Below are 24919 nucleotides of genomic sequence, written 5' to 3' on the forward strand. Positions count from 1 at the left end.
AAAGTTGCTTTTGACCTTAAAGTTCTGAAGAGCCGACTGCCCTGTTGATAATCGTATCTTTTTGTCAAAAACTCAATCCACCAGCTACTTGCACTAATTCTAAATATCCAGACAAATTCTCTCTTCCTGATCTTTTCATCACCAACGTGCCACACAGTCAACAGTGGCGGCTTTTGCGAATAATCAGATCATTGCGTGGTTGGCGTGGTAAGAGACACTAAATCCCGTCTTTAGTCTATTCTTGTGAAAAAAAAAACAACAACTTTGAAGAATGTTTGTTAACATGCATTCTTTGATGATTTATTTCACTATAATTGGAAGCGCATGTGTCTGATGATTTTCCCTGGGACCCCTTTTTTCATAGTTTTAATCATTTTAATGACAAACTTGCTAAGTTTAATCAACAGAGAGTTAGGGGTCTGGTAAGTACCTGCTTCAGCACTGAATTAGCAAGTCTCTTGCACAGGAGAAATCAGCTTTGAGCAGCTGCAAGGAGATCTGACTCTGAAGCCGATTGGTTCTCCTCACTTCTTAGGTTTAACAGCATGTTATAGCTGGACCAGTCTCTCATTTTGTTAATCTCTCTCCTCAAGCCAACATCATCTAACTACTACTGAAAGGCGGCGATCCCCGTGTGTTAAACACTTATCATCCCAATTTTAAAACTTTGTATTTTAGCCAAGGTTATTCTACACCTTGGCTTAAAGACTAGTTGTGTGCTGCCAACATCTTGTCATGTCATCAGTGTGGTTTCAGGAAGCAGCACCAATACAGTCCCAGCCACCAAAAAAAAAAAAAGATGTAAATGAGCTCCGTAAAGCCTTGGATGCCAATAACTACAGATATATTCCAACAAAACTTGCTCTTTTTTTGCTTATATTTTGTGAGCTTATTCAATTTGAACCAAATATTATTTGTACCAAATATTATTTGTACCATTATTGTGTTTATACCTCTTGTATCTCTTGTAAATGAGATCCTGGATCTCAAAGAGACATGTATAATTAAAGGTTAGAAAATTAAATAAAAAGAGATCTTAAGTGTCTCCATCTAAACAAAGTCTGCAGCCACCAGCCTCACCTGAGAGAGATTAACTTTTTTAAATAACACACAGCTGGTTTGTACAGGTAGCAGAAATGATAAACACAGGCCGGGGAAAGCAAATGTATTCAAGTAAAACCAAAAAGGGAAATAATTACTCAGTCCTTTTGAGATGCATTGATAAGTGGATTGCCCTTAAATAGAACACAGTGACAGACCCATTCTTGGGCAAAATGGAAATGAAATGCAGCAAAATAAGTTCCAACATGAAATAGTTGTTCTTTAGCGGCTTCACCGTCAGCATCCTTGCAGTCCATACAGGAGTTGTCATTTTTCTCCTGGTCACATCCAAATCCGATAAAATCCCAGGACCACAGTGAGACAGGTGAACACTGAACCTGAGAGAGAGAAAAAAGTCTTTGATAGGAAGGAGTCCAGGAGAACGTCTTACAAAAGCACCAAGCAGGCCGTTCAGGATGTAATTTACAAGGTTTATGTGTTTGTATGAGTGAATGCTGCATGCGGGTCATATTTCCCATCCTCCCTCTCAGAACACAGAAGATTGTTGGCCGGTAGTGGATGTGAGAAAATAACATCCACTAACTTTGGCTTAACACTTTCTTGCAAAAAATATTAAGCAGATTATTTTCCAAGGGCACCAAGGGCAGTGTCTCCTCACTATGTGGAGCACAGCTGCCGGTATGTGTGAGTGCTGAGGTCCCGAACTAGCTGAAGAAACGTTTTTTCACTCACAAAAAAAAAAAAAAAAAAACAGCAATTTCTCACCTGCAAGATATTTGATGGTGTCCAGTTTATGAGCCTCCAGCATGGTTTTCAAACCAGCCACTTCGGTGTCTATCTTCATGTTTGTCTGGGTTAGATGGCGGTCCTGCTCTGCTGTCTGCACAAAAAGGCAATTAGGAGATTCAGCCTAGAGACGGCGTGTTCATAGCAGGACGAACAGCGCTGAATGCAGCCGTTTCCAACCGCGCGTTAAGATCGATTACTGTGGGTAAAAATTATAAGGCTTTAAGATTTATACAAACCATTTCCAGAATCTCAGTTCTCGTTTCCAGAAGCTTCTTGTCGTGCTCCGTTTTCTGGAAACAAGAACATTTGGTTTTCAACGTGATCCTAACGATTAGAGCATGTGGTTAGAGGTCTCTTTAAACCTTTACATTATAACAGAGAACCTGAGAATTACACTTTTGACTTTTAAAAAATAAATAAATTCCTCCTGATGGGGATGTTTGATTCCCACTAGGCCTGTTGCGATAAACAATAAATCAATTAATTGCACGATAAATTTTAATCATGATTACCATAATTAAAATAAGCTTCATAATTTGCGAATGCGTGCTTGCTTTTGTCCACATGTGCATCAGGTAAGGAGTTTTTTTTAAATTTGAGCCAAATGACGGCGGCCGACCGCTTGATCCATCTGAGGCGGCATTTCCAGAGGATATACTTGTGTTATTATGCCATTATCAGATTATGTGAAAATGGTTAAAAAAAATGATGGTCCAGCAAAGTTTTTTAGCGTGAGAGGCCTAATTCCCACCATTATGAGTTTTATAGTTAAAACGATTTAGTTCCTTAAATAGGACTACAACACATGGAGCAACCGGTCGCCGGTGCATAGCTCAACAATAGATTTATGATGTAACTAGAAAGCTGGGACTCAAATCTGGAAATACTTAAGGCTTTTTTTAAAGACTAAAACCAATTTAATTCAATTTAAGAGACACATCCAGGTCAATTCTGTGCTGCTGACGTTAAAACTTGTAGCAGGAAAAGTCACGGTCAGCCGCCGTATTATACCCCCATGAAAAGCAGTCAGTCCTCATTTTTTTAGACATAAACTGATATTTTTGATAACTTAGAGAGCCCAACAAGATAAAAGCAGCCTACACACAGATCACGCTCTGCAGTCATCTCTGACGCTGCGTCGCCTCGCGGTGATCATACAGGGAAAAGGTTGACATGAACTGCTTAACTCATTGAAAAACATTTATATTATCTCATGAAGCTGAAACTACTGAGTATCAGGAGCTCTAACTGCTTTATTCCAGCTACTCCACTAAATGATCCCAAAGATTAATCTAGCAGATGAGTAAATCACTGCTGTAACTTTCCAAAGGGTTTTATTCTACAATAATAAACTTTTTTTTTTAGTAGGAATCCTTCAAACTGGGAGACCCACTGGTCTCGTGCGACCGCTACTGAACCTAAAACGGGGTCAACAAAATCTATTTGTAACGAAACAGACAGTCTTGTGCCAGAAATCCTGGCGCAAAATATCTAACACAGATCTGCGTGATGTAGTAGGGGTGGACCTTTATCGTTATCGTGAAAATTTTGGGTTTATATTGCTAATGATGATACCCCCAGAAACTGTCAGCATTGTCAGAATTGTTATCTTAGCTATTTTCGCCACTGTTGGTTTCTTCAGAGCATCAATAAATGTCAATGAATTCAAAAATATAATTAAATGCTGTTACTGTGTGCAGTTTAGTGATAAAAATCACTTTTCTTTATACAATTCCTGATGTCCAGATGAAACATTTCAAATTTAGTTTTAATATATGTTACATTATTAAATGTGTTTTTAAGGGTAGTATTTGTATTTATGGGGTGGTAATTAACCTGAAGTCACAGCCTCAAAGTTACCTAAAAAGACAAGAAGCCGGCAATAGTCTTTTATCATGCATTTTATCGTTATCACATTACCAACAACATACGGTGTTAAACTCTATAATTACGTATAGTGAGGTCAAAATAATCTTACTGCAACTCTAAAACTCACCCGTTCTTTTACGCGGCTCTTCTCCAAATTCAAGTCCAAAATATTATCCGAGCGCAATTTGTTAATCACATCCTGCCAGGCAGAGGAGATGAAGGACACCAAGGGGAGAAAAACAACGCTGAATGAATTCAGTTAATTAAATGGGGGAAAAAAGTTGCATTTTCAAAACAGTGCTTATGAAGGTATTAGGAAACGTGCAAAAATCAAAGAACAATCAACATGAGCGCTTACACCCAGCTGGACCTTCAGCTGTAGCAACTGGATCTTGAGTTTCTGGAGAAATGAGAAAACACCGAAACTGTCAGACCACAAACACACAAAAACAAACGCTCCGCAGTGATTTAGATGATTCTCGGCGGATAAACCAAGACGGCCATCTTACTGGTAACACCCTGGGTTCAGGCGCCTGATGTTTAGCTGTGCACTAAAGGAGTCAACCCCCCACCCGCTGCTGAAGATAGCTACGATAGCCACGTTTTACCTCGTTCTCTGCCAGAAGAGTGGAGAACTCGCTCTTCTCAAGGATAATCATGTCCTTCTTTACAGCAGCTATTTTAGACATCACTTGCTGCAGCATGATTTCCTGCAGAAAAAAACAAAATAAAATGCATTGAACAACTGGGCATTGAAAAGTGACTTAAGGCTAAAGGAAAACTGGATGTGGTCCCGTTAGGATTTAAAAAGAGCCATTATAGCCCCAGGTTCACTGCAAAACGGGAACTAAAAGTAAGTAAAGTTATAATATTTTCCCTTGATTTGAGCAGCTAAATAAGACTATTTGCCAATGGAATTAGTATTTTTACCCCTAAGACAAGATAATTAGATATACGGCACTTGAAATAAGATGATGGAGATGAAATGTTCTTATTTTAAGTGCAGAACTCTTATTCCATTGGCAAATTGTCTTTTTTAGGTGCTCAAATCAAGGAAAAATACACAAATTTTAAGAAAATGTTACCTACTTTTAGTTCCATTTTTGCAGTGTTAATACTTTAAATGTACATCTTAAGTCTGCTGTTCAATGACAATAAAGTCTCTTTTCTACAACCTAGGCTATGTATAAGCAGTAATTGAGCAAACTGCTTGTCATCAGTAGAACATTATTGTGATTATGTTGCAGGTACCTCATCCGCCACTATATTCCTAACACTAACTACATTTGTGTTATTGGTTTAGTATCCTCTATTAGCCACTTCAAACGTGAGCGCTGGAGACACGAGAACTGTATATCAGCTCTGCTATCCGCCGATTGCCAAGGCCAACGCCAGCGTGTTTTACTGTGCAGGATAATGAATGTCCAGGATATGCTTGTCTTTGTTTTGTCTCACGGCAAGGCTGCTGTCAGGTATTAGTAAGAGGCGAGAACAGGGGCCGGACAGAAACAGGGCGAGACGAAGGCTGCAGCGGGACCGTTGGGATAACTTTCCTCTACGTAATCTCCGCTCCGTTTCTCAGTAAAGTGCTGGAACTTGACCCCTTCACTGTTTCCTTGTTCCTGAAGTCTGGGAAGTCAGTTATTGTTTGGTTTTCCTACCACAATTCGACCGACCGGCGTTCCAGCTGCTCCCTGCCAGGACAGCAGAGGACATCTGAGCACAGAGCAGGTCACGTGACAGAGAGAGACCAGGAGCCGTCGCAGCCAATACAGTCTCCTCCACTGCGAACGTCGTTGTAACAGGTGAACGAGACCGACACCGTCAGGACAATCCAGAACATTTGGACCAGCAAAGTAATGTGAGCGACCTATAGTGTGCTTTTACGAGGCGTGCTCTTGAAAATGAGTTGTACTTCCTTGAGTCTGTTAGGTTTGCTGGAGCTGCGACCTGAAACAGGTATCAAGATTTGAGTTTCGTCAGGGTCTCTAGCATCGATAATTTGAAAAGGTGCTAATCGGGGACCATGTGAGGAGATCGGGACATCCTGAACATGTCTGGCTGCTAACTGGGGTTCTTAATAGGTTTCAGTCTAAGAGTTTTAAATTTCAACGAGGGGCAAAAAGAGCTGCTTCTTATGCCAATCTCTGGGTAAAGAAACCCACTAAGGTTGAAAATGTTTTCTAGTAACCTGACCAAACTCTGGACTACTGCTATTATTCAACTCAAACAGTCATAATTGCGTTGTAAAAATAAACGGCAGGTTGTTGGTTCAGGACATTAAATATGCCGCGCATCATCTTCCTTGGAAGGTCTCACCTGCTGCACCTTGGTCACTATGTCACTATAAATGACGTCCATGTTAGAGTTTGTCGTCCCGACCAGCACTTTAACCAACACCTCAGCCTGCTGAGTGCTCAACCCTGATGACGGGAAAGGGAAAATGACTGAGAAATGACTTAATTGGCTGCATGTTTCACAATTTAAAAATAAATAAAAAACCCTGACCATTTTCCTCAAAGAGTCGCACAACCGCATGCGTGTCAAAAAACAGCTTACGGCCTTCGGTTTTTGGGATGTTTGGTTTCAGATCGTACTGGAGGTCCCCGGAGGAGGTCGTGAGTCCTGAAATAAAAAAAATAAATAAATAAATAAAGCAGAATCGTTAAAGTAAACAGGCACCGCCTCCGCTTACCCTGCAGGGATTAATCAGGTATGGTTTAGGTATCGGGTAATGAGGAAACCAGGTGCTCCAATCCCTTTCGTGGCCACAGGTGTATGAAGCGAAGCACCAGGCATTCAGACCGGCAGTGAACTAAGGGGCATGACCCTTTAGTTCACTGCCGGTCTGAGAGAGTGTGGGAGAGAGAGTGAAAAAATGGACAATAAAACTTGTGACTTTATTGAAATGTAAAATTAGTATTACCTTATACGTAAATGCTTAATACCATGTCTATCTTTGTTTAAGAGGCGAAAAAATATTTCAGCATGAAAACAGGTATTTATTTATACATTGTGTAAACATCAGGGCGTTATGATTAGTGATTTAGCCATTAGCCATATGTTTTCATTCCAATGCTGAAAAGTGCTTGCAAAATAAAAAATAAAAATATTTTTTGTACAAGCATGTTTTTTATTAGTGTCAAAATACATATTAAAATGCCCAAATAGGCTTTTACACTTTTAGAAATAAAAGGATAAAGTGTATATATATATATATATATATATATATATATATATATATATATATATATATATATATATATACATTGTTACGGCCCTGTGTAGAGCTTCTAATTGGTGCTGAATGGAAGTGGAGGCAGCTGGCCAGAATGACCTATATATATATATATATATATATATATATATATATATATATATATATATATATATATATATATATATATATATATTAGATAGATATTTAGATAGATAGATAGATATTATTCACCAATGTCTAAAGCTCTGATGTATTCTTGGAGTAGATGCAATTTTGGAGAAAAGTCACAAAAACTTGGACGTGTAGACCTGTATCTCTCTATCTAATAGAAAAATCACAATCTAATACAAACAATGGACATCATGCCACCTTAGTAACCTCATTTGCTTATTGTGCAAAGTCAACTTTAACCAAATCTGGTAGTTCCATTGACAATTCCTGTATCTCTCCCACCTTCCAGCTTCAGAGCCTTGGCGCCATCCTGGACAGCCCTCTCCATAATCTCCTTCACATTCCACATCCATAACATCACCTGGTTAACTTTCATTTTTGCAGCATCAAGCAAGTTCTTCCTTCGCACTTTTCCAAACTGGTCCACAGTCCACTCACCTTTCCACTTTACAATTTCAAAACCCTCCATAAACTGCAGCTAATTCAAAAGACAGCAGCTTGCGTCATTACATCATCTTCTTCACACCTGTACATTAACTCCACTGTCACATTCAATATAAATCAATCCTATGATCATACAAGGCCAACAACAGCCATGGACAAAGAGGGACACAAAACCAACACGACACAGATCGCACATTACAATAATCAGTGTCTGCTTTGCCCATATTGCTCACCAATTAATTATCACAACTCATGAGTTTATAAAAAGGCATTAACTTTTTTTAAGTTTATAAAAACGGTTATATTTTAGCCCAGTGACATTTCCAGGATGGACTCTGTGTTCCTCATTGACTGGTGGAGATAGTCAACCAAGACCCTGTGTTACGTCAAGCCGCGTTTCCCCCATCAGATACGGCATGACGTAACACCTGTATGGAAAAGCAGGTATAGAAAATCCATAGATGGGAGGTCAGAGTTTTAAAAAGTTTAGTAAAATTGCTTAAAGTTTATCAGAAAAAAAAACGTAACTTGCTTTTAAAGATGAACATTTCTCATTAGAATTTTTTTTAATTAAACTTCTGCGTTAAGTTATATACTGTTTAAGGTAACCTTGGCTGGTTTAGCTTGTCTGTCTGGGAGGTGTTTTTGGGTTGGAGTAAAATTACTCCATAGATCCACAGGAGGCTTTTTCACATGTTTCTGGTGTGACTCGCTTCTACAGCGTCGCTTCACATCGCGCTCCACTCCGTGTAAAAATAACAAATAACTACAAAAACTCTGAGAATCGCCTTTCTCTGGTCTCACACAGTTAGAACCCGTTCTCCAGTCCATGTTGTAGTTGCAGTTTATTTGTTTTAGTTTTCATGTAGTTTCCTTAATAATATGTATGCATCATAATCCTCGTCATTTTATTTAACGAGTGTCCTGGTTCAGTTGCTCATGAGGTGGAGGCTGCTGCTTTGACTGACAGCCGATGTCCCAGTCAAACCGGGACATCGTTTCACATGCCGACCCTTCTTCTTCTTCAAAAAAAAAAAAAAACCGTGTCATGCTAAATTAACTGATCTAGAGCGTTACTCTTTCAGTTTTAAATAAAACATAACAGTGAATCATGGGGGGATCTCTGGTTAGTTGCTGCGTTTATCAGCTCAATTACTGGAAGCGAGGGAATAAACACTGACAGGTGATGTGGCCACAGGTGGAAATAACTCATCAATTAACTGTAAGAGCAGCAACAGACACGCTTACCGAGGAAAGTTGTTGTCAGCTGTTCCATCAGCTGAACTTTCAGACCTGCTGGTTCGCATAAATCCAAAGAAAACCTTTGACCATAGCTACTTTCATTCATACCATCTGTGGTCAGTTTGAGATGTTCTTCCAAAGGTTAAAATGATTGAACAGCGATAAACCATAGACTGGCAGATCTCCGCTTTGACATATAAGGTTGAAGATACCGAGGTAACAGCTTCAAATAGAGACTGTGTAGCAGATATTTGCCACAATGGGTTTATCTACATCTACGAGAAGTACATCGAAGGAGATGACGAATTTAGTGCTTGGATCAAAGCTACCCCTGAACAAGAACATTGCAACCCTGAAAGTACAGCAAATATACCAACAAGGACAAGATGTGGTAGGGAACTGAAAACTTTAACCCATCCAGCCCCTCAATTAGATGAAAACATAACACAGAATGAACCGAGCCACCCCTTTCAAGCTAAAGAAATAAACAAGGAACGTGCAGGTAATATAATAATTTCTGAAGTGCTGAATCAAACAGAGTGTTGCTACCAAGGAGAAAACAGTCAAACAAATCAGGATCCTGACCCCACCATGTTCTTTTGCAAATTTCCCAACTCTTTTCAGAACTCTTGGCTAAATGCCTCAATGCAGAGCATCCTGCACCTGAGCGTAGCTAGGAAGGTTGTGGCTCAGCATCCCGAAAAGATTTTTAAAAGCTTGTCAGCAAGTCCGTTATGTGCCAAACTTCTCTGCTCTGCCATGCAGCACCCAGGGAAACATTTCACCTTAAGGGAAATCTACCAAGTTGTTATGGAAATACTAGCAAATGTGCCGTCACTTGACTTGACAGAGGAGAACGACCCAGTATACTTTTTGGATTTTATTTTGGCCAGGTTACATTGTTCTGGTATCAAAGCACTTTCCAAGGCGTATAGAGCTTCAATTTGTGAACAATGTCAGACTGTCTGCTATGAGGACTGTTCAGCTGGTCCAGTCTTAGGACTACCAGAGCCAGAACCATACGACAGTACCACTTCTCTTTTTAACCGTATGGTTGTTGACTTCGACCACGATCATTGTATGGACTGCAATTCCATCTTTAAGAAAAAAATGTTTATCCATGACAATAATGTAATAGTCCTTTACCGCGAATTGCCAACCAGTGAGATGGGTTTAAACTGTCCTGTTATTCCTAGTAATACCATTGACGTTCCTGTAAAAGATGGAACCCAGTTGTACCGTCTTTCCTCAGTCATTTGCAGCCAAAGCCTGCATCTGGGGTTTTCACACTTTTACACATATCTGATGTGTGGACAAATAATATACAAGGTTGAAGATACCGAGGTAACAGCTTCAAATAGAGACTGTGTAGCAGATATTTCCCACAATGGGTTTATCTACATCTACGAGAAGTACAACGAAGGAGATGACGAATTTGGTGCTTGGATCAAAGCTACCCCTGAACAAGAACATGAAAGTACAGCAAGAAGAAGAAGACAGTCAAGCCAAATATAATCTTTATCACACCATGTTCTCAAATTAATTCAGAAAATGCTGGATAAGTTCAACAATTCAAGAACTTTATCAAAGTTGGTATGCTTCTTTGTAACTGGGAACAAAACAAAAGAAAGAAAGAAATATAATATACTGTACCCTCAACAAAAAAACAGACATAGAGGGAAAAAAAAGCTAATGGGGCTGCATGGTGGAACATGTTTTAGGGCTGGTGTGGCTTAACAGAAAGGTCCCTGATCTGAAACCTAGCTGGGATCTTTCTGTATGGAGTTTACATGTTCTCCCCATGCATGCAAGTGTTCTCTCCGGGTGCTCCGGCTTCCCCCTCAAAGTCCAAAGATATGCATTTTAGGTTAATTGGGCACGTAAGATTGTCTATAGGTGTAAATATATTCATGCTTTCTTTGGTTTTGTAATCTTTTAAAAATTGACAAAGAAGTAACCCCAAAAACAAACGAGACAAAAGAAAATCTATTGCATGGAGGTACCCTTGTTAAACCAAAATAAAGGGGGTAAAACTTTAAAACCTTCCTTTTTGACAAAGCTTATAGTTAGAGCTGCTCATGTTACTCTGAGCTACCTTTATAGTTATGCTGCTATAGGTGTAGGCTACTGGAGGACATCAGGGCCTATTTTTCTCACTCTACTGAGTTCTACTGTTCTCCAGTTTTGCATTGCATTGAAATGACTGTTGTCATTTCAGCTTATAACTTTTTGTTCTCTCTCCTTTTTCTTCATAGTAGGTACACCTGGTCTGGAGTTTTGTTAGCTTTGACATCATCCAGAGAAGATAGATCACCTGCTATTACCATCTAATGTAGAACAGATTACTGGATCAATGTGTGCTTCTGTGCTTTTTTGTCTCTCTTGTTGTGTCTCTGCTCTGTCTTCTCTAACCCCCAGTCGGTCGAGGCAGATGACCGTTCACACTGAGCCTGGTTCTGCTGGAGGTTTTCCTTCCCGTTAAAGGGGAGTTTTTCTTTCCACTGTCGCTCCATGCTTGCTCAGTATGAGGGATTGCTTCAAAGCCATGTACAATGCAGACGACTCTCCCTGTGGCTCGACGCTTCTCCAGGAGTAAATGCTGCTTGTCAAGACTTTGATGCAATCAATTGGTTCCCTTATACAGGAAATGTTTTTGAGCAATCAATATAATTTGACCCAATCTGTATAATGGGGCTGCATGGTGGCTCATGTTTTAGGGCTGGTGTGGCTTAACAGAAAGGTCCCTGATCTGAAACCTAGCTGGGATCTTTCTGTATGGAGTTTACATGTTCTCCCCATGCATGCAAGGGTTCTCTCCGGGTGCTCCGGCTTCCCCCTCAAAGTCCAAAGATATGCATTTTAGGTTAATTGGGCACGTAAGATTGTCTATAGGTGTAAATATATTCATGCTTTCTTTGGTTTTGTAATCTTTTAAAAATTGACAAAGAAGTAACCCCAAAAACAAACGAGACAAAAGAAAATCTATTGCATGGTGGTACCCTTGTTAAACCAAAATAAAGGGGGTAAAACTTTAAAACTTTCCTTTTTGACAAAGCTTATAGTTAGAGCTGCTCGTGGTACTCTGAGCTACCTCTATAGTTATGCTGCTATAGGTGTAGGCTAGTAGAGGACATCAGGGCCTATTTTTCTCACTCTACTGATTTCTACTGTTCTCCAGTTTTGCATTTCATTGCATTGAAATGACTGTTGTCATTTCAGCTTATAACTTTTTGTTCTCTCTATAGTTATGCTGCTATATGAAGCACCCGTATCACCACTAACTGCGCTACTCGACCAGTTCTAGGCTCTAAGGAGTGGGGAGCAAGAGTAATTACACCAGAGACCGCTGCTTTATATGGTCAAGGCCGGCAATTTACTGATTGCAGAGCACACACATAAAATACAACACATGAACTTAAAAATACCCTGCAGATTCTTAATAATGAGGTAAATATAAATGGGAAAAGAGGGAAGGTAAAAAAGTATATCACTCTTTTTTCTTTTTTACTCTTTAATTCACGTAGTTTGTTTTAATAAGACTAATCTAATTTAATTAGACCAATCTCGGTTCTCCTAGGTTATTTTAGGCGGACTAATTTGAGTTAATTAGATCAGTCTCTTTTTTTTCCTAGGTTGCACCTATTTTAAGATTCCTGTTTTTCTTCCTGAGTTAACTCGTTATCCTTTCTTTTACAGGTAGGGAAATACCTTCAAACACAATTTAAATCAACACGGACCACAATTGTTCAAATCACATTCAGAGACACAAACATATGAAAATCAAAGTATGGCACTTTAACTTCAAGTTCAAGTCCCAATGTAAGTTCAGATGTTCAGTTCAACGAAAAGTCTCAGTTTGATTCAGTCCAAAAAATAATTATTCAATCAGTTCTCAGTTCTGTTCAATTCGATTCGAACTAGTTCCTGATATTCCTACCGCTCCGGCAGCGAATTACCATACGCAGGAGAGTCTCTCCTTGATGCGATGGAGAAGATGAATTGAAGGTCTAGGTCTGGCTCGCCATCTAGAATCCCGTCTGTGAATGTGCACACCGCACACTGCAGACCAATCTTCGCTCCGACCGAGCTTCAAACCGAACAAAAAAACCCGACCTGTGTAACAGGCCACAACACAATAAAACTCTTTTTAAATCCTCAAATTGTACAAATAAATTCTTCTTTCATAAACCCAACATATTGATCTGATAACAGTTTATGGCGGAGCATTTCTTCGCTGATAGCTACGTTTTTAGCGTTAGCTCCCCGCCAAAAGAAAAAAAGTACAACACGGTAAAAATGAATAAAAATAAATACAAAACTTACAAAAACCGATATAGTTCTCATAAAATCCCCGTCCGTTCCCGACCAGGTAAATTATGTTTTTTTAACTATAATGTTAACTTTTTCTGTTAATTAATCACCGCTCTTTTCCTCCGATTATGAAGGTAATCTTGTTCCAATACGATTTGTGCATTGTAAGCGTGAATTTGAAGTTGTAGAAGGAGTTAAATTCTAAGTTTTGTATTTGTAGAATAAAAAAAAGTACAATTTTTTTTACACCTGTTCAAATAATTTTTTTTCCCTCTACACAAATACAAATCAATAATTTACAACTGCACAAATCTGCTGCTGTGAGTCACAAATTCAACGTTACAAGTTACGCCTTCATTTTCACTTTTGACACAAACGTCACGCTGGTAAAAATGATCTGTAACTTGTGGGCAGTACCCTTGATTGGACAGCAGGGGGCGCTGCCTGCTCCGTCAGTCTGTACCAACCGGAAATACATGCTGCCTTGTTGTCTTTTAAGTCATAGACATAATATAAGAGTATATATATATGTCTGTGTTTTAAACAGGGTGCGATTTGCCGGGGGGGATGGAGGGGATTTACCCCCCCTCTGGTTGTGATGTCCCCCCCTCTGGTCATTCATGTTTCATCTCTGGGGGGGATGCATTCCCCCAACCCCCCCATTTAAAAAAAATATATATTAATACATGTCTTGTGTACTGCACATTTGTTAATTTATTTTTTTTGTTTGTTTTTAAAAAGTTTTTATGTTTTCTGCTCGAACCGTTTATAGACCACTTCATTATTGCTTTGATTCGGGTTTTTCGCGCATGCGCGCCGGACTGGTAGGCACAAGGCAAACACAATGGCGGATGTAAACAGAGAACTCTTTTTTAGATAACGTATCACAAGATCGTTTTTTTAAGTAAGTTGATGGTTGATGGTATCAGATTGCCAGATCCACACAGCAAAAGCCTGAAGGGACGGAGCGAGTCTGTGAAATGCTGGCCAAGTGCTCCGTACCGCGACATACAGCTACCTCATAAACACGCAGGTCAGTACAGACGAAGAGGAAGACCCGCCACCGGTAGGTTCAAAAAAAATTGTTTACTACGGATTATTTTGGTGTTTTTGTCTTGTTAAAATGGGTGGGGGTGTCGGCCACAGACATGAATACGGTGTTGGGGACATTGCAGCGTAAACACAGACGTACTAGAGCGCGTGAACGGGGGCGTAATGCAGCCGACAGCGGCTGCTACTGCAGCGCATCGACTCCGCTTCTCTCGGTCCCGTGTAGCGATCGCCACCTCCCCTCCACCGCTATTTAAGTAGAACAATGGCTAGAGCAGAATTAAGTTGTATTTACCGGAGATGAAGTGTAGACTGCAAATTCTGTCGTAATATGTTGGCTCCCCCAGTCCATTGGGAGTGTCTGCCTGCGCTCTTTTCATTGAAAATATCCATTTCTTTCCATTTCCTTCCTCCTTCGGTAAACGACAGAAACGTACATCCAACGATTTGGAATGCCTCTGTGTGCAACCGGGAGCACAACAAGTCGTAGGCATTGTTTAGATTCCAAGAATAAACTAAAAGTATGCTCTAAATCTACCCGTTTTGACACACCGTGACCCGGATGTAGCGCGGATGTAGCTTGTGACGTCACGCGAGACGTAAACTAATATCCACTCCCAAGTCCCAACGGAAGATGGCACCAGAAAAGAGTACCTGATAGTTAACCAAGTAATGAAAGAGAACGCCTGTGGTACCATGAAACGTCAACAGAGTATTTCGTCATATTTCGGCCCGAAAAATCAACAAAAAAGGTCAAAAGTAGATGAAGGGACAAACAGCTGTGGTGATGTTACAGCACGAAAGTTGGTGGAAGATGAAGATTTGCTGGCAGTGTTACCAGACAAGAAGGCGGGCTCTATAAAAGCTGGTACAATCATTGTGCCAATAAATGGCTTGAACTGTCAAATGTGTAACCAAGAAATCAACATAGTATTCCCCAGTGAAAGCAGCGAGGTACGTTTTTGTTTGTTTGTATTTTGTTGTTTGGTAAGTTTTGTATTCTAATATTTGTATATGTTTTAGTTTTCACGGTGACTTTGGTGACTGAGAGACTGTGTACCTTTGGTGACTGTGATGGATCTTCATCAAAGAAAATAAAACGCTAAAATCACCCGTCGAGACCGGCTGAATAATTAAAGTACTGGGGAGCTGCTACAGTGAAAACTCGAGCCTGCCGTGTGTCGCCTTCCATTGACGATGAGACGTTTGGATTGGACATCGGCTGAAGTTTGACGCTGCGTCGGAGTCAGCGCCACCATGAGGAGTTGTCTTTGCGGTGGATTGCAAGTTTGTAGCAGAAACTGAATCTGACAGATGACCACTGGCGCGGTGAGAAATTGACTGATCAAACAACACGGAAATAATTTGGAAATGACGTCACTTGGTTGATATATACGAAATTAAATGAGTTTAAGGCCTATGTTTGGTTAAATTATACACCGAATTACCTATAAGGGGTGTTTAAAAAAAAAATAAAAAATTTAAATGTGTTTTGTAACTAAATGTTAAGTTTGAATGTGGGCTTAATTTTATTGTACGAGTTAAGATGTCTCTGCCATGTAAAAAAGGACTTTCTACTGAAGATGTGTGCACTGAGGAAAAGCCAAAGGGACAAGAATTGGTTTCAGGTTCTCGCACAAGAAAGTTAACTGAAAAGGGAGAGCAGTACAGAGAAGCAGAGTCTGCAAAACAGATAAAGGCATTTCTTAAATCTTATGCCTCGTGGAAACAAATTGCCAGAGAAGCCAGGAAGAAATTAAAGGGTTTCTGCTCTCAGGAGAATCTAGATGAAACAAATCAGCAAGTCCAAAACAGTCTTGAGAAAGTGAAACAGAATTATGAATTTCTTCAACGTAATTCTTTAAATACTCCAGATATTGTGCAGAAACTAGATGCCTGTACTATATTAACAAATGAGATTTATGATCTTGTGTGTAAGCGTTTAGAAGGGGGTATTGTTGAAGAGAAATTTAATCAAGAAGTTGAAAAGGAAAGGGTGCGAGAAGTCTTAAATAGAGATGAATATCAGTCTGTTTTTGGGGAAATCTCTACTGAAAGTTCTTCATGTATAAATGGTTCATCAATTACCAGCTCCAAAGTTTCTCAAGGGCGTGTATTGGCAGAAGCTGATTTGGCGGCCAAAAGGGTTCAAGTTAGATCCATGTTGGAGATTGAAGCTCAACATGCGAAAGTCAGTAAGCTTGAATGTGAATGGAAATGTCAGGAGTCCCAGATTATGGCAGAAATTAAGCAGAAGGAAGCTGAAGTGCTACAGCGGCTTGATGAGGAGAAGAGCAAGCTAAAGGTAATGCAAACAGATATGGAAGCTAAAATGGCTGCCGCACGGGTTGATGTTTATAGCAGACTGGAAGATGGTGTTGAAGGGGAAAAACTTGATTTTAAGCCTGAGGTTAAATCAGGGCAAACTCTAAAACCCCTAAGAAATTCAGCTGTAAAGGCTGCATCAATTCTACCACCTCAAGCTTGCTCTGAGATTCCTGCAGTAAACTTGGCTGAAGCCTTAACAAGCTCATTGAGTTTAAGTCGCCTTCCTGTTCCTGTACCTGCCATATTCTCAGGTGACCCTTTGAAATTTGTGGACTTTAAGATATCATTTACAACTTTAATTGATTCAAAATCAATCTCTGCTGGGGAAAAAATGTTAGTATCTTAAAAGTTATCTCTCTGGAGAAGCCAGAAAGGCTGTGGAAGGTTTCTTTTACAGAAGCTCTGAGGAAGCATATGAAGGTGCTTGGTCAGTTCTACAGGAGAGATATGGAAGCCCGTTTGTAACTCAGAAAGCATTTAGGGATAAACTTATGTTATGGCCAAAGATTACACCAAATGATCCATTGTCTCTCAGAGATTTTGCTGACTTTTTGAAAAGTTGTGAAGAGGCTATGCCTCAAGTAAAGGGACTGTCCATCTTAAATGATTGTGAAGAAAATCACAAGATGTTGAAGAAGTTACCAGACTGGGTTGTACGTAAATGGAGTAGAGTTGTGGTTGAAGTACTTGATGCGTGTGGAGTATATCCATCTTTTGAATTTTTTTCTAGATTTATACAAAAGGAAGCACGCATAGCATGTAATCCTGTTGCTTCTCCATTTTTATTAAAGTCTAGAACTTCAAATGACTTTTCCAGGAAAGCAAAGGCTTTTAATACCAGTATGGAGTTCAAGAAACAAGAAAAGGTTCATCTTCTGAAATCTAAACTGCCTTGCTTAGTTTGTGAAGACATGTCACACAGTATTGCTAAATGTCCAAAATTTGCAGTTAAATCAATGGAAGACAAGAGATAATTTATATATCAGAACCATCTTTGTTTTGGATGCTTAAGGAAAGGCCATTTATTGAAAGATTGTAAAACGCGCCATGTTTTGTGGAGAGTGTAAGCAGCATCATCCTACTTGTTTACACAAGGAGAGAGTGAGATGTTGCTCAGCAGTGTTCTATATCTCCAGAAGAAACACCTCAGGTTTCTCACAGTGTTTTATCTCATGCACTCACCCGAAACATTTCTGCTACATCAAGTATTGTGCCAGTTTTTTTGTCCTCTGTGAAGGATCCTGGGAAGGAAATACTTACTTATGCACTCCTTGATACTCAGAGTGACTCCTCCTTTATTTTAGAAGATCTTGTGAAAAACTTGATTGTTGAAACCAAACCAGTACAGTTAAAACTTAGTACCATGGTTTCTGTTGATACTCCTGTTTTAAGTCAAAATGTGTATGACTTGCAGGTTCGGAGTTTTTTCTCTGGTAATTATATACAGTTGCGGCAAGCATACACACGGGAATTCATTCCCGTTGATACATCTTGCATACCAAGTAGAAATACAGCATTACAGTGGCCTCACCTTAAACATCTGGCTGACAAAATGCCTGCTTTGCAAGACTGTGAAGTAGGTTTACTCATTGGTTTTGACTGTCCTTCTGCTTTGGCTCCATTGGAAGTTGTTGTTGGTGGGGAAAATGAACCTTTTGCTCAGAAGACTGCTCTTGGTTGGAGTATTATTGGGGCAGCCAATCCACATTTAGATCTGCAAGGTAACCAAAGATTTGTACATAGAGTGATGGTGAAAGAAATGCCCGCTCCATAGGCTTCGGATGTTTTAAGAGTTTTGGAGATGGATTTCAATGAAAAGGGTCCAGAAGGGAAATGTGTTTCCCAAGATGACGTTCGGTTCATACAACTTCTGAGTGAAAATATTACACAGAGAGATGATGGCCATTTGGAGATGCCCCTTCCATTTAAAACACCCTGCCTCCCTGTGTTGCCAAATAATAAGAAGCTGGCTACTGTTCGTTTACAACATCTGAAGAGGAGGTTAAAGAGAAATTGTCAGTTGTACAATCATTATAAAACATTTATGGAATCTATTATTAGCTGTGGTGATGCTGAAATAGCTCCTGAGGCAAACGCCAATGATGGTTGTGTGTGGTACTTACCTCATCATGGGGTGTATCATTCAAAGAAACCAGAGAAGTTAAGAGTGGTATTTGACTGCTCAGCTAAATTTCGTGGTACCTCTCTGAATGAAACTTTGTTGAGTGGTCCAGATTTGATTAACTCTTTAATTGGAATCCCCCTGCGTTTCAGAAAAGAAGATGTTGCCATTATTTGTGACATTGAAAGGATGTTCCACCAGTTTTCTGTTGCACCACAGCATCGTTCTTACCTCAGATTTCTATGGTGGGAGCAAGGAGATTTGGAGAGCGAGCCTAAAGAATATCAGATGAAAGTTCACCTTTTTGGTGCTGCCTCCTCTCCAGGCTGTGCTAATTTTGGTCTGAAATATTTGGCACAACAGCAGAGATCAAAGTTTCCAGCTGCAGCAGCATTTGTGGAGAATAATTTTTATGTTGATGATGGGTTGATAAGTGTCCCCACAACTAATGATGCCACCATACTAATAACTGAAGCGCAGAAACTGTGCAAAGAAGGTGGTTTGAGACTCCACAAATTTAATTCCAATAAGTCTGAAGTCCTAGACTGTTTGAATCCATCTGAGAGAGCCGCAAGTGTGGTTTCTGCTGATCTGAAGCCTGATTTGACACTTACTGAACATACCCTAGGGATGCGATGGCATGTCAAAAGTGACTGTTTGGGTTTTCACATTGATCTGAGGGACAAACCTGATACACGCCGCAGTGTTTTGTCAGTAATAGCCTCTCTATATGATCCGCTGGGATTTCTTGCACCATTCATTGTGAATGGGAAAGGCATTTTACAAGACCTGTGCCGCAGAAGTGTTGGATGGGATGACCCTTTGCCTGAAGACTTACTTGTACGGTGGGAGAAGTGGAAGTTCAGCCTTCAGGATGTGAAGGGGTTATTGATCCAAAGATGTTATCATCCCCAAGGATTTGGAAAGATTGTTAAAACAGAACTGCATCACTTCTCAGATGCTAGCAGCCAAGCATATGGTGCGTGTTCTTACCTCAGATTTGAAAATGACAAAGGTAAAATTCATTGTGTTTTGCTCATGGCTAAAGCCAGAGTTGCTCCTTTAAAAATTACAACCATTCCTCGTCTTGAGCTTTCAGCTGCACTGGTTGCAGCTAGGTTGAGTGTTCTGTTAAAAGCAGAACTTGATATGAAGATAGACACAGAGTATTTCTGGACAAATTCACAAGTGGTGTTGTCATATATTAATAACGAAGCACGACGGTTTCATGTATTCGTGGCAAATCGGGTCCAAATAATTAGAGAAAACACAAATCTGAATCAATGGAATCATGTTGGCACCAGTGAAAATCCAGCAGATCATGCAACAAGAGGGTTATGTGCCTCTGAGATTTTAACAACTAGTTGGCTAACAGGTCCTGAATTCTTGTGGGAAAAAGAGATGAACAGGGAATTTAAATCTTACCCTGAACTGTTAGTTGGTGACCCAGAGGTTAAAGCTGTTCAGACATTTGTAACAGCGAATGACACTACAGACTTTCTGGAATGTTTCACCAGGTTTTCCTTTTGGTCAACACTGATTAAAGTGGTTGCCAGAATTAAAAGACTTGGATGCCAGAAGAAATGTTATTCAAATGTGGTGAGTGTTAAGGAACGTCAAGATGCTGTTAAATCAGTGGTAAAACTTGTACAAGAACAGGCCTTTGGCTCAGAGGTGAAGCTGCTAAAAAGAGGAGAGGTCCTTCCACACTCTAGCCCTCTGTTCCATTTAAATCCATTTGTAGAAGATGACCTGCTACGGGTTGGTGGACGATTAAAACATTCATCTCTTAGTGAAGATTTTAGATATCCACTGATTTTGCCAAAAAACAGCCATATCATCTTATTGTGTCCTACTGTCACATTCAAGTGGGTCATCAAGGCAGAGGTCAAACCCAAATGCAGGTCAGGATAAATGGGTTTTGGATACTTGGCTGCAGCAGGTTGGTGGCTCAGATGATTCACAAATGTGTGCAGTGCAGGAAGCTCAGACGACCAGCGGAAGAACAGCTTATGGCTGAGCTTCCAAAGGAACGCTTGGAAGCATCTGCACCATTTACTTATTGTGGAATGGACTGTTTTGGCCCTTTTGTTGTTAAAAGAAATCGTAAGGAACACAAAAAGGTATGGGTTGGTGTTCACCTGCCTTTATTCGAGAGCTGTCCACATTGAAATGTTGGATGATTTGTCCACAGATTCCTTTATAAATGGTCTGCGTTGTTTCATTAGTTTGAGGGGAGCTGTTCGCCAGATATATTGTGATCAAGGAAGAAATTTTGTAGGGGCCCAAAATGAATTGAACCAATATGATCCGAAACATCTGGAGTCTTTTCTGGCAGAGAACCAGTGTGAGTTTGTCTTTAATGCACCATCAGCAAGTCATGCTGGTGGTGTTTGGGAGCGTCAGATACGCACCATTCGAAACGTGTTGGCCTCTATTCTCTCTCAAAGCTTGGGAAAACTTGATGATGCTTCATTAAGAACTTTCTTTTATGAAGCCATGGCCATAATTAATAGTCGTCCTTTAACACTAAAAGGAATAAATGACCCTGGTTCTCTTGAACCCTTAACTCCTAATCATTTGCTTCAAATGAAGTCTGAGTCTGCCCTGCCTCCTGCAGGAACATTTGTGAGGGAAGATATCTATTCCTCAAAACGTTGGCGCCGTGTGAAGTTTTTAGTTGAACAGTTTTGGAGTCGGTGGAAGAGAGAATACCTCCAGAATATTTCTATTAGACAAAAATGGCATGTAATTCGCCGCAATCTAAAGGTAAATGACATTGTCATTGTAAAAGAGGGTTTTCTTCCAAGAAATAGGTGGCAGTTGGGTCATGTTGTGGAAACGATGGTTGATAGTGATGGCTTGGTTCGAAAAGTGAAGTTGAGAACAGGAGAACAAAGATCAGGAAGAGATATTATCTCTAAGAGTTCAGTGATAGAAAGACCGGTGCAAAAATTGGTGGTGTTATTAGAAAGTGACTCATAAACTGAATGTACACAGACAAGCATGTTTAAACAATCTGCATGGTTTTAAGGGGAACTTTGAAATAATGCATGATTTTGATGATAGTTCATGCATTATTGGTGGGAGTGTAATGGATGGTGAGCTATTTAAAATAAATTGCCTAATTAATATTTTTGTAGACTATCAAGTAAATTATTCAAAGTGAATTTTATGAATTAAGAATGTTGCATATTGTTTTTGGATGTTTGTCTGTTTTGATTAGCATTGTGGTGGTTTATGTTTTGTTTAATGTTGTTTGCAATTTGTAATGTTTTTGAGTGTTTTGTGTGTACCTCACGGGCTGCTGTAGATAATGAGGGCGGGCTCTATAAAAGCTGGTACAATCATTGTGCCAATGAATGGCTTGAACTGTCAAATGTGTAACCAAGAAATCAACATAGTATTCCCCAGTGAAAGCAGCGAGGTACGTTTTTGTTTGTCTGTATTTTGTTGTTTGGTAAGTTTTGTATTCTAATATTTGTATATGTTTTAGTTTTCACGGTGACTTTGGTGACTGAGAGACTGTGTACCTTTGGTGACTGTGATGGATCTTCATCAAAGAAAATAAAACGCTAAAATCACCCGTCGAGACCGGCTGAATAATTAAAGTACTGGGGAGCTGCTACAGCAATGAATGCAATTTTAACCGAGGAGAGGAATAGGATGGTGATACAGACACTCAATAATCTTCTCTTCATCACTGTGAATGGCCCAGAAGTGGAATTTTTCCCTGCAGAAAAATATGCAGAGTTGTGGATGAGACAAGGCCGACATGCTGCTGCTGATGCTGCCACAGGGAAAAAGTCGACAAAACCCGAGATCCTTCTCTTTTTTTTGCAAATCACACACACTGTATATATATATATATATATATATATATATATATATATATCTTCAAAGTGACCTCAGCTGACTTACGAAAGGAGAGCTTTTATTTTGAAAAACCTCCAGCCCAGGTCTGACCCTTCATTTTAAGTGTCAGAAGTAAAGTGAAACTTCCGTGTTTGAGAGTTTAAAAGTGTCCAAAAGCACATAATACTGCATATTAATATATCTGAGAGGTGTCATGTTTGCAGCTAACCGCTTTACCTCGTAGGGACATGTTTCTCCCGGCAGACAGCCCCGTCACCTTCAGTCCTGCAGCTCCTCTCCATCTCAGCCGGTGCCGCTCAAAGTCAGCCGAAGCTGCTGCGGTGCTGCTGGCGGCCGGCAGGCTCAACGGGACCGGAGAAAGACTCCATACCACGGCGGCATCGCCGTCCCGGGTTAAAGCGGCGGGGTCAGCCCGCCTCTGTGACTGGTCCCAGATGAGGCGCCTCGGTACCAGGCGGAAATGCTTCAGCGCCATGGTCAAAGCTAGCCTCGCTGGAGAGAAAGCTTCTCCCAAGCTTCCGCCTCGGTCTGTTGGAAACTTCAAGCTTAACCGCGTCTTTTTCGCGTTCACATCTCTCCACTTTTCACCCAGTTACTGGACCACTGTTAATAAAACACGTTTTGTGCTGTTCAAACTTCCGGTCTGCCCTTTCAGAATAAAGCACACACACTCTCACACACACACACACACACACACATATATATATATATATATATATATATATATATATATATATATATATATATATATATATATATATATATATATATATGGGTCGAGCTCTGACTGTTGACTCAAACTGAAAATAGGCATAACAACGAATCCCACAGATTTTCCAACTTCCCACTGGGCCATTGTAAAGTTGGCTGTGGCCTCATTCCCTGATCCAAGTTCCTACTTCCTATTGAACTGGAACACGGGATTAGTTTTTGCTCTTTTTAGATGTAAAAAAAAAAAAAGAAAGACAAGGAACATTGCTCATGTATTTTGCTTAATGGTCTGTGATACATCAAAGAAAAAAAAAATTTACATAAAAAAGAAGCTAGAAAGACACTTGTAACTTGTTCGTTATTTTCTTGTTGCCAATGTAAGTACATAGGTGCTTATGCTTGATAGAAGATGAAATAGATGTATTTTCTATTTTGTATATAATATGCAATCTAAAGGACTATCATGAAATATATATATATATATACATTTACTGTGGATTATAAAAGTATCAAGTTTGACAAAACTCTGTTGCTGTTGTTGTTTTTTTAAACAATTTTCATTGGTTAGCACTCTGCTAAAGCTTTTAAAAAAAATGTAGATGGTTGTATCATCCTAGTAGTTTCATCCAGAGGGACATCTGAGTAAAATAAATTTTTAACATGAGGTTTCATTGCGTTGAAATAAGAAGCTGCTATCTACCCGCAGTGGATAATTCTCCTGGCACGTTCATGTGGCACACATCCAGAAATCGGTCAGACCAAAGCAGACATAGACGAACCTTCATATTGTCATGCTTGCACTGGGTGGGGTATTACAGAGAATGTGGTGAATGCTTACTCGAGAAATGGAGATTGGAGGCTATGGGCCCATCAGCGATCTTCCTGCACGACACATTCTGATTGCAGGACATGTAAAGCATTTCTTCCAGAGCAAGAAATGCAAGGGAAATGGTGTAAAAATCAATAAAATCATGTCTTAAAACCCTATCATTTTCCTACTTTCTACACTGCTTTACTTTTATATGGGATATTGGTTCTGACCAGGAATGATTCATGTTGTATTTTCAGAGTATCTTTGATATGGTAAAAATCAATGCCTTTAATCCCAGCTCTCTTTGGCAAGTAAGGCAATTTTATTTGTGGAGCATATTTCAGTAACAAGACATTTCAAAGTGCCATGAACAGAACATAAAAAAAGAAGACATGCATAGACAAATACATTGCAGTGGAATAGCAGCAGCAGGTCAAGATATAAGTCAAGTCAAACTTCATTAACAGGCATAGATATATATATATATATATATATATATATATATATAGATATATATATATATATATATATATATATATATATATATATATATATATATATATATATAGATAGATAGATAGATAGATAGATAGATAGATAGATAGATAGATAGATATATATATATAGAGAGAGAGAGAGAGAGAGAGAGAGAGAGAGAGAGAGAGAGAGATATTTACCACGCTGCGGGGTTGTGTCCCCGGCTCTGATCTCTTCACCCTTTTCACTCAGGACTGTTTTGCTGTCCGCCCCACAAACACAGTGGTGAAGTTTGCAGACGACACCATTGTGGTGGGTCTCATCTCCAACAATGAGTCCCACTACAGGGATGACGTCAGCAATCTGACTTTGTAGGGGTAAATAATTAAGTGAGCATCAGTTTGGACATATTTGCGTATTACTGTTGCAAACACAC

At 39.7% G+C, this 24919-nt stretch overlaps 1 protein-coding gene across 2 annotated transcripts; it reads right to left on the minus strand.

Annotated features, from left to right (window-relative positions):
* Positions 1–1151: 1151 nt before the first annotated feature.
* LOC118556211 (mitochondrial calcium uniporter regulator 1-like) lies at positions 1152–23101 on the minus strand. Of its 2 annotated transcripts, none has more exons than XM_036125506.1 (9): positions 22701–23101; positions 6229–6345; positions 6040–6143; positions 4329–4430; positions 4079–4120; positions 3848–3919; positions 2088–2141; positions 1828–1942; positions 1152–1439 (listed from the first exon to the last, which is right to left on the minus strand). In XM_036125506.1, the coding sequence occupies exons 1-9, from the start codon at positions 22957–22959 to the stop codon at positions 1384–1386; spliced, it is 921 nt and encodes a 306-aa protein (XP_035981399.1). In that variant the 5' UTR covers positions 22960–23101; the 3' UTR covers positions 1152–1383. The 2 variants fall into 2 exon arrangements, with proteins under 2 accessions (XP_035981399.1, XP_035981400.1); XM_036125507.1 differs by lacking the exon at positions 22701–23101 and adding an exon at positions 6416–6495.
* Between the last annotated feature and the right edge of the window lie 1818 nt (positions 23102–24919).

This window comes from Fundulus heteroclitus, chromosome 21, assembly GCF_011125445.2.
Source record: "Fundulus heteroclitus isolate FHET01 chromosome 21, MU-UCD_Fhet_4.1, whole genome shotgun sequence".
In the NCBI taxonomy this organism is placed as follows: domain Eukaryota; kingdom Metazoa; phylum Chordata; class Actinopteri; order Cyprinodontiformes; family Fundulidae; genus Fundulus; species Fundulus heteroclitus.

Excerpts from the sequence above, each read along its gene's own strand:
- LOC118556211 (XM_036125506.1), bottom strand. The coding sequence starts at position 22,959 with ATGGCGCTGAAGCATTTCCGCCTGGTACCGAGGCGCCTCATCTGGGAC. Across the intron at positions 4,431-6,039 it reads TAGTGACCAAGGTGCAGCAG|GAAATCATGCTGCAGCAAGT; the intron begins GTGAGACCTTCC and ends TTTTTTCTGCAG. Across the intron at positions 3,920-4,078 it reads AGCTGAAGGTCCAGCTGGGT|GATGTGATTAACAAATTGCG; the intron begins GTAAGCGCTCAT and ends TCTGCCTGGCAG.